This window comes from Mytilus trossulus, unplaced genomic scaffold, assembly GCF_036588685.1.
Source record: "Mytilus trossulus isolate FHL-02 unplaced genomic scaffold, PNRI_Mtr1.1.1.hap1 h1tg000085l___fragment_1__unscaffolded, whole genome shotgun sequence".
Taxonomy (NCBI): Eukaryota; Metazoa; Mollusca; class Bivalvia; order Mytilida; family Mytilidae; genus Mytilus; species Mytilus trossulus.
Window position 1 is genome coordinate 145,642 of NW_026963295.1, and position 9,611 is coordinate 155,252.

Here is a 9,611-nt window from a genome sequence, read left to right on the forward strand (position 1 = left end):
TCACTTACAACATTACAAATTCGAAGGAAGTAATAGTAGTGAAGGACAAATCGTAATTATAAAAATAAAAAAAAGATCCGTTTCAATTTTAGCAAGAAAAGCACTGATCTTTATTTCTCAAGTAAACGGAATATATATCTTTTTCGAGGGTTTGGAGGACAGTTACATAATTGCATCCAATAGTACTGAACTGAATTCTTTGCTCCATTTAAAACGAAATTGCAAACGAACATTTCACTTAAATTAACTACAATTTAATGGTCTTCCTTTATCTTTTGTCAATTTTTTTTCAAAGGAACCTACTGTCTACAAGAAAGTTTTTGCATCTAAGGTTTAATTTGTGTTGTCAATTAGAGTTAAAGATAAACAATTTTCTATTCTTTTCCAGTCTTGAAAGGTTGTAGGCAATAAGACGAAAATTCAATCGATAAAATGTTAACGCCGAGTATTATGTAGTTGTGTACTCATCAATACGATAAGTATAGATTATCATATACTTGTATAAAATTTTTCTAAAATTTTACAGTTCAATAACATAAAAAATATCAAAAGGCTATGAAAGGATTACTAGGTTTATTGACCAGATTCTTAAGAATTTCCATAGCGGGCAGATAAAGGTACCATTATTGACTGCTTCCGGAATGTAATCACATGCCTTTCCGTTAATTTCCGTGACGTTTACCCTTTATCGGCCCAAGGTTGTAATATCAGCCCAAGAGCCGGAGGCTCGAGGGCTGATATCATGAACGAGGGCCGATAAAGGGTATGATATGAAAAATGATATGTAATTATCTTTTTATCATATACTTTAGCAGAAGAAATACAGACAAGAAATATTAAAATTGAATTTTTGTTTGTCTTTGCACTTTCAGAAAATATTTACAGACAACCAAAACAAATTCTTTACTTTAATTGTTTTAGTGATAACAAGCATTTTATTTGTTTTTTCATGTTCTTCAATAATATTGTCACCTCATTTATGTCTTTCAAAACAAGTTTAACTAAATTCATTTTTGCTCCTCATCTATTTTGGGAAAAGTCTTATCACTTTCCGTTTTCCGCGTTCTGTTGTCGTTTTCAATCAAATTTCCGGAAATGCACGAAGTTGCATGTGATAAACGTCACGGAAATTAACGGAAAGGCATGTGATTACATTCCGGAAGCAGTCAATAATGGTACCTTTATCAGCCCGCTATGGAAATTCTTAAGAATCTGGTCAATAAACCTAGTAATCCTTTCATAGCCTTTTGATATTTTTAAATGTTATTGAACTGTAAAATTTTAGTAATATTTTATACAAGTATATGATAAGGGATCGTTATATGAAAAAGATTATAATGAAAAAAATTTCGAAACACTTTTAAAACAAGCCAGAATTTCATATTTATGTGTCGGATTATTAAAGAAAAAAGTAAAAAAATCTTGTTTACTCACACCGAATAGGAAACCGTATTATGACACGTGAATGTCCGAAAAATCGTTGACAGGTTCATTACGAATGTTTGCTCTCCATTCTATTTGGTGATTTTTACTATCACTCATACTTATATTCTTTTGATCTATCAAATTTACAAACAATATTATTTTCTAAAGATGAATTATTATCCTGATTTTCAATTTCATACAAGGTTTAGTTAGCTATAAAACTAGATTTAAATAAGAAAATGCCTGTACCAAGTCTGGAATATGACAGTTGATATCCATTTGGTTGATGTGTTTGAGCTTTTTGATTTTGCCATTTAATTAGGGACCTTTCGTTTTGAATTTTCCACGGAGATCGGAATATCTGTAATGTATTTTTCTATTGCATAACTGTAGGGTAAACAATTGTTCAAAATAATTCGTAAAAACATTATTATTTGATTTTTATGGTTAAAAAAAATCATGTTCAAGAGAAAAACATAGTACTTCCTTTTGTAAAGTTAATATACTAAGTAACTTACCAGGTTGTATATTGATCGTTAGCGTTACTATGTGAATTAATGAGTAGAATGTCATAAGTGTGCCGTTAGGCGTTGTCATATCAGATTGCAATTGAAAAGAATACCCCAATTTGATTTGATCTATAAAAGTGATACAATTTGAAACAAATCTATGGAATTATTTATATTTTTTGACGGAATATTAGTCAGATATTGCATATTAAAAGATATTTGTTTTCGCATAACACACATTGAGGTGATATACGATTAGAGCAACTACAGAAATGAATAATATACCTTATTTATAACAAAAACTTTCATATGTGTGTTTGAAACGGGTGCCATTTAAGCGGGAGGTTTGGCATGCCTCAAAACCACATTCAACCCACCATTTATTTTTCTAAAAATGTCATGTACCAAGTCAGGAAAATGGCCATTGTTACTTTATAGTTCGTTTCAGTGTGTGTTATATTTCAATGTTGTGTTTCTGTTCTGTCGTTTTCTCCTTTTATATTTGATGCGTTTCCCTTAATTTTAGTTTGTAGCCCAAATTTGTTTTCTTCTTAATCGATTTATGAGTTTCGAACAGCGGTATGCAACTGTTGCCTTAATTTGATAATAATTGTTTTTTGTAGATGCACCAGTATTAAATGTGACTCTGGTATTTTCCGAAGAAAAGCTCAAACTTGTTTGCTCTCCAATTGGAATTCCAAGTAGGTATCGATTTGATAAATGGCAACACATGTCATTTTTTGGTCAACACATTCGTTACATCAATGGTTCAGCCAATGGTGAATTGATATTCCCATTAAATTTCAGTGATCAGGACAGGGGAATTTATACATGCAAAGCTGAAAATGGTATTCTAGACACAGAAGGAAATTTATATCAACACGGTTCTGCATCTTTTGATTCTGGAGGTAGGTACAGTAATGGTTTCAATTAAAAATAATGGCTATATTTTCTTATGATCATATACCTTACAAAATTAAACGTAAAATACAGTAAAATACTTTACTAAACTATGTCGAAAATTTTGCATTGAAAAAAAGAGAAAAGCACGTTAGATAACTAATTCGTCCGAGGTGCTTTTTTATATTTCTTTATGAAAAACTCACAGAGCGGAATATTTGAGATATATCAGAAAACGATGTTCCAAATTTTTGGTTTAATTCAAAAATCATTATTTAATCTTTTACAATAGTTATCAAAGGTACCAGGATTATAATTTAGTACGCCTGTCTCGCAGTGACGCTCATATCAAATTAGTTTCAAAGCCAAACAAGAAAAAAAAGTTGAGGAGTATAGGGATCTAAAATTCAAAACAGATGTGTCAAATACGGCTGAAGTAATCTATGCCTGGGATGAACAGATCCTTTTTTCCCCAAGTTATTCATTTTTATTGGATAGAATATTTGACAAATAAAGATAGAGTTATATTTTAGGATTACCAGTGTTTGTTGATAGAAATAAAAATGTACAATATGGATTATACCACAAGATTGCTACCCTTACCTTGTTCATTAAAAGCATTCCAAAATATGACAGATTATGTTGTTCTACAAATCAATGGAAACTTTGCAAAGAGAATCACCTTAATTATTTTCAAGAGAGAAGTGCAGTTTTTCGAGACACAGTATATGGTGTTAATGCGCTGGTTGATGGATACCAAATTATGTTTGTGACTCCTCCGTTAGAAAGTTCAGATTTCACAAATTATACATTTGAAGCTGCAAACTCTTTTGGAGTAGCTCGTTATACCATACATTTAAGAGACAAAGGTATACATATAAAAAAAAACAATTCTGTTCTTATGAATATTATGAATATGGAAAAAAAAACTATCTATGTGTTATTGATTGAATACTATAATTTCAAAACCAAACTGCCGACAAATGTACTATTTTAGAATGAACTAATGAAAATTATAAAAAAATTCCCATTTCAATGTTTTGGATATTGTTTCCAATGAAATAAATATAACACATGTTACTGGACATATTGCTAACGAAATAAGTAGTATAACATATGTGTTTTAACAGGTATATTTATTTTATGACTAAGTTTATGAGGAGCATATATTACAGTGTTCCAGCTAGGTTATCAAAAGGGCAGGGTGCCAATCCTGAAAAGGGCATTTAACGCGCGATATGATAATATGAAAAGGGCATATTTTAATAAAAGATGTTAATCAAACATTTGTGTTTATTTGTTGAATCACAGGTTATACAAGAACAACATCATTAGCCCATACAGAACTCTTTCTACTTTTAAGGCTGAAAAACTTGTCAAGCAGCTTGTCACAGAAGTTTTTTTTATCATTGCTTGGCACAGTTGAACTTTATATGCAGTATGTTTTGAAAGGTGACCTGTTTCATACTGTTTCTATGGTCTACCACATTTTACCAGTTTCACCTTTCTACCCCTGCTGTGCTTGATGGCAATACAGCACAAAACAGCTGTGCTCAGTAAATTCACAATTTTAGGATATAAAGCAACAGTGAAAAATAATATCAAAAATAAAGAATACAGAAAAAGATGACCAAGGCACCCTACCAACACTGCTACTAAGACCCTCTTTAACTTTTCCCATAACTCAAAATAAATACCTAAACATATATATATGTTCCGGACCATATGAGTATTTGGACCATACGCGTATGGTCATGACCATATGCGTATACTCATATGGTCCGACCATACGCGTATGGTCCGACCGTACGCGTATGGTCGGACCATATGAGTATAATACTCGTTTGGTTATTAACGGGCCGGACCATATGAGTATTTGGACCATTTAGGTATTTTTTTTCAAGTTACATTATAAACGTATCGATACAAAAACTATCTAAAAAAGCAATGATGGTTACATGAAATGTACTAATTTTATAATTCAAAGACTACGTAAAAATTTAATATTGATGCCCTAGTTAGTTTTCATCGCTAATTACATTCTTGCATGTAGGCTTCATGTGACAGTTACTTCCACACGGTATCATAGCTTTTTTGCATTTACTAGTCCTTGTTGTGCACGATCCTTTTCATTTACATCTTTTGTTTGCAAATGAAAAGTTAGCCTTTTTGCAGCTGCGTACAGCGATACCGAGGTCTTGGGTCATTCCGATATATCTACGATGTTTTAAGAAGCTCTAGATCTCAAATATCGTAACACGATTGCAATACATCATATTCAGAAGGCAACTAAAATAAAATGTGTAACAGTTCATTAAGAAATTTTTCGACATATTGCCATTCACTCGTTATAACAAATCGGTAATAGCCATCGGTAATTACCATCGGCAATGACCATTGGTATAAAATGTGTTTATTATAGTTTTGACAAGTAAATAACTATTTGAAACTTCTAATTTTTTTAGCTAATCTTTTTGTTACGATTATATAAATTAATATAAAATTACCTATAGATGATAGCGTCTTTTTAATGAACAGTCATACCATATGAAGAGTTGTGACGTAGTTAAAGTAAACTGTAACAGAGTGTTAATTACCCCGACCATACGCGTACGGTCGGACCATACGCGTATGGGCAGACCATATGAGTATATACCCATATGGTCATGACCATACGCGTATGGTCCAAATACTCATATGGTCTGGAACATATATATATATATTCTTAAGCAAGAAGTATGGAGACATATTTTAGAATATGGAGATGCTCGGAAAAAAATCAGATTGAGTTATCTTTCTTTATTCGGGTGTGCTCCTTCTTTGGAGGATTATAAACAGTACGTAAATATGATGTAAATATGATCACAATATGGCGGCTGATTTTGTCATTTTCGTATCAAAAATGAAGGCAGTCAATGACAAATACGTCTGAATTTTCTGTTTATTTTACAGAAAACAAGTAAAACAATGTCTTAAACGAGTTTATTATGGTTTTCCAACTTTCTGTCATTACGTTTCCTCCATGAAACTACGTTAAACATCGCAAATTGTGCACAACTTGTTGTATGCACATTTCTTCAAAGATAATTGCCGACTGACCGATTCTATTTGAACGAATTAATGTTGATGATCATTAATGACCCATCCGATAAACGGATTACCTATAACAGTAGATTATGACACCAGTTGTAACCATCGATTAGCTTGGGGTCGTAAACAAAGTCATAAACTTTTCCCCAGGTAAAATTTAGTAATTAGCGTATTATATCAATACGCAAATTAATATGCAATCGATCTTCAAAAAAGGCAGGGCGCCCTGGAAACTGTAAAAAGGGCACAGGGCGCCACTCGGAAAAGGGCGGGTGCCGCGCCCTTTGAAAACGGCCTAGCTGGAACACTGTTAGATGGAAAAAAAACGTTGACAGCAGTAGTAACAGTCTGTTTCAATTTTGCATTGCCACAGATAAAAGTGCTAATTATAAAAAGATAAGATGTGGTATAATTGTCAATGAGACATTTATTCACAAGAGATCAAAATACACAGAACATCTGATGGTCATAGGAGGCATTCAGCAATAAGGAAAGCTCATACCACATAGTCCACTATAAAAGACACTGATGAAAAATGTTAAACAAATCAAACGATAAAAATAACGGCTGAATTAATGTACACAAACATTAACGAAAAGCAAAAATATAACACAACAAACGACAACCCCTGGATTAATCTTCACTCAATTAATAATGACTTTTAATCATAAAACCCTGTATCTGTTATTAATATATTTTCTTCTTGTATTTAGGTAATTCGTCTAACAAAACTGAACCAACTGCGTCAACCGGTATGTATATATGTTACTTCATTTTCTGATTGTGTTTTACAAATATTTTTATAATTTGAAAAAAAAATAATATTTAAATATTAAGTTTTCAAACGTCAATTTAATCTTTAAATATCTTTATCATCACTCAAAACTTTTCTTTATATATTTTCTACTACCTGATAGCTAGTTTGGCTTGGGAAAAGGCAGATTGATTAACAAAATTTAGTCAATATATTAATCTGTTAAACAGAATATAAAATCATATAATTATATATGTATTACTTCAGGAAAATCGTACATGCCATACGTCTTTCTAATCGGGGGATTTGTTATAGTTTTATCAGTTACTCATCTCTGCAGTTGGTACTTCCGAAAACATTATAAAAAGACTGTAATAACAGAGGAAGTACCGAATGTAACATCTGCCAATTACATTACGCAAGCTGGGGAACACTATGAAGAGATTAATTTGAGCCAGGAAATAGAATCTCAACTTGAAAAAGACAATGATAGAAGTTTCAGTTGTATTGCTGAAAACGCTGCCTCGGTTAATGATGAGAAAGTAGACGTAGACGTTTTAGATGAAGACCTGCATTGCCAACAATTTAACACTGTTGTATCCAGAAATCAATATGAAAAGCTGAATAATGTGCAAACAGACAATCCTGAGCATGCCTATCGCGGCACAAGATCAAGTGAAACCTTTTTGAAAATCTTTTGAATCACTAAACATCACTTTTATCATCAATGAATGCTGTATTATTACTTGAAACAACTCAATCTAGGGAATCCCTTTACACACGTATGACCGTTCAATATTTAAAGAAAAATGGAATTAGACTAATTTTGTTCAATAAAAGAGGTGGTCAATGTTAAACTTAATCGGCAAAATTATCAGACTTGTGTAAAAAACTATAACAAATGGAATATGATCCCTATTGTTGTACAGTGGTTAAATTAATCATAGATACCAGGTTTAAAATTGTATATTTACTCTAGACTCTAATTGTAATAGTAATAAGATAATTAACTGAATTATCTAGCCTTGTGAGTGTTTATTCTGATCCACCTGCAAACCAAATATATAGTGTAAATTTCGTTGATCCAAAATTAATCTACCAAATGAACTGGATGAGTAGTTATCCCAAACACAACACACGAATACAACAGAAACAAATAATATTTGCAACTACAAACGTTAAGACATTTGACAAAAGTCGATGACAACAACAAACACAACATCAAAACCCAACAAATTAATTTGGGATTGAAAAGTACCGTGCCACGTCTTAAAGCAATACAAATTCGGGAATAAGTCACGTTCGCTAATTAAAACATCAAACGACGTGATGACAAACCATAATCTAACACGTTGTAAAAATGTCAATAGTTAGTTTTGACAAAGATACATCATATGGATCAACCAATTCGTGATGGTGTCTGTAAAATAAACGGAGTGTCATTTTTAATCTGTCCTCCTCATAACTTTGTTGGAGCAGTTTCTGCATTAGGAGCACACTATTTATAGAAATTTACATGTGACGTTTCTTTTTGTGACGCTAAAACATTCGTGTGACATACATACAATTCTTAATTCTAGTATGCTGTTTTTGTATACTGTCCTTATTCATTTTAAAAATTCGCTGTTATTCAGCAGTGAATATGTCGACATGTATTATTACATGTATTTTATTTATTTTTTTATTTCTCTGTTTTGAGTGTTCTTGTATTTATTTGTACTGTATTCCCGTCAATTAATGTTGTAATTTTACCAATATTTGTAACATTGCCATAAAGCGTTAGGTTTGGCTAGCAAAAATCCAGATTCAGCTCACAGTGTTTTTTCTTACAATGTCCTGTCAGAATGATGGCAGTTGTTATTAAATAGTTCGTTGCTATGTATGTTGCATTGTCGTTTGTTTTTTGTTGCACTTTTGTGTTCTGTTATTTCGTTGATTTCCACTTTTATTCGATGTGTTTCCCTCAAATTAAGTTTGTATTCCGGATTTGATTTCTCTCTATCGGTTTATGCCTTTGAACAGCGGTATACTACTGTTGCCTTTATATGTAAAATTAGATTTCTAATACTCGCATTGCTTCCATCGGCATAATCATCGATTATTTACAATAAATCATTAGTGAGTGTGTATTGCTATACGGTTAAAGAAGCTTTCTGCTGTACTTTCTGAATATTCTTTTTTTTTGGTCTTGAAAATTTTGTTTAGTATTTGTTATTGGGTTTTTTTTTTGGTGATAGGCTTTTATTGAATGGTAGAACTCTCAGATCGTTTTTTTGTCTTTCAAGTGTATTTGTTTGTTTTGTACTACATTAACCTTATGTGCCAAACCCTTTTGAACTGGTTTTGTAGCATGTTATATTGTTGTGCTGTCTAATCACCGTCCAAGGCAATATTTTTAAGCTTGCTAAATTTGGTGTGTGGCTATCCATGCCAATCAGCTTGTAAATCAGTGGTGATTTTCATTTGATGATTATCGTATTATTTTTTTCGTCTATATTATGTTCTTGTATAAAAAATCGTTAAAAATCCTTTAAAATGTTTAACATTTTGATCCTTTTGGGGTCTATTTGTAGCGTCCTTACCGACTTTGGTTTTGTTGATTGTTAAAGACTACAGTTACCCTTAGTAACATGCACCCACTCATCTTGCCACATCTCCTATTGTTGATTTGAAAATAAGTGAAAATTAAAAATTGAATCGTACAAATGTATAAGTCTGGTAATGTTGAGTTTTTTTTCATTTATTGCACATTTGATTCAAATAATAAATTATTAATAAATATCAATACTATGTTTTTAAATGATTGAAAATATGTGTAGTAGCCATTTCACGGTCTTATATCTCGTCTTAGGTTTACTCTCTAAAATTATCGCCGATATTTGTTGAATACATCTAAACAGGCGATAAGATTACAAAATCATCAATAACAGAAA

The 9,611-nt window shown here is 31.8% G+C and overlaps 1 protein-coding gene across 1 annotated transcript; it reads left to right on the plus strand.

Annotated features, from left to right (window-relative positions):
- The first annotated feature begins 2,563 nt into the window (after positions 1 to 2,563).
- Positions 2,564 to 7,406, plus strand: LOC134699799 (uncharacterized). The gene is made up of 4 exons (XM_063561214.1): positions 2,564 to 2,842; positions 3,368 to 3,703; positions 6,638 to 6,676; positions 6,946 to 7,406. Exons 1-4 carry the CDS (start codon positions 2,665 to 2,667, stop codon positions 7,377 to 7,379), a joined length of 987 nt encoding a protein of 328 aa, XP_063417284.1. The 5' UTR covers positions 2,564 to 2,664; the 3' UTR covers positions 7,380 to 7,406.
- Positions 7,407 to 9,611: the final 2,205 nt, after the last annotated feature.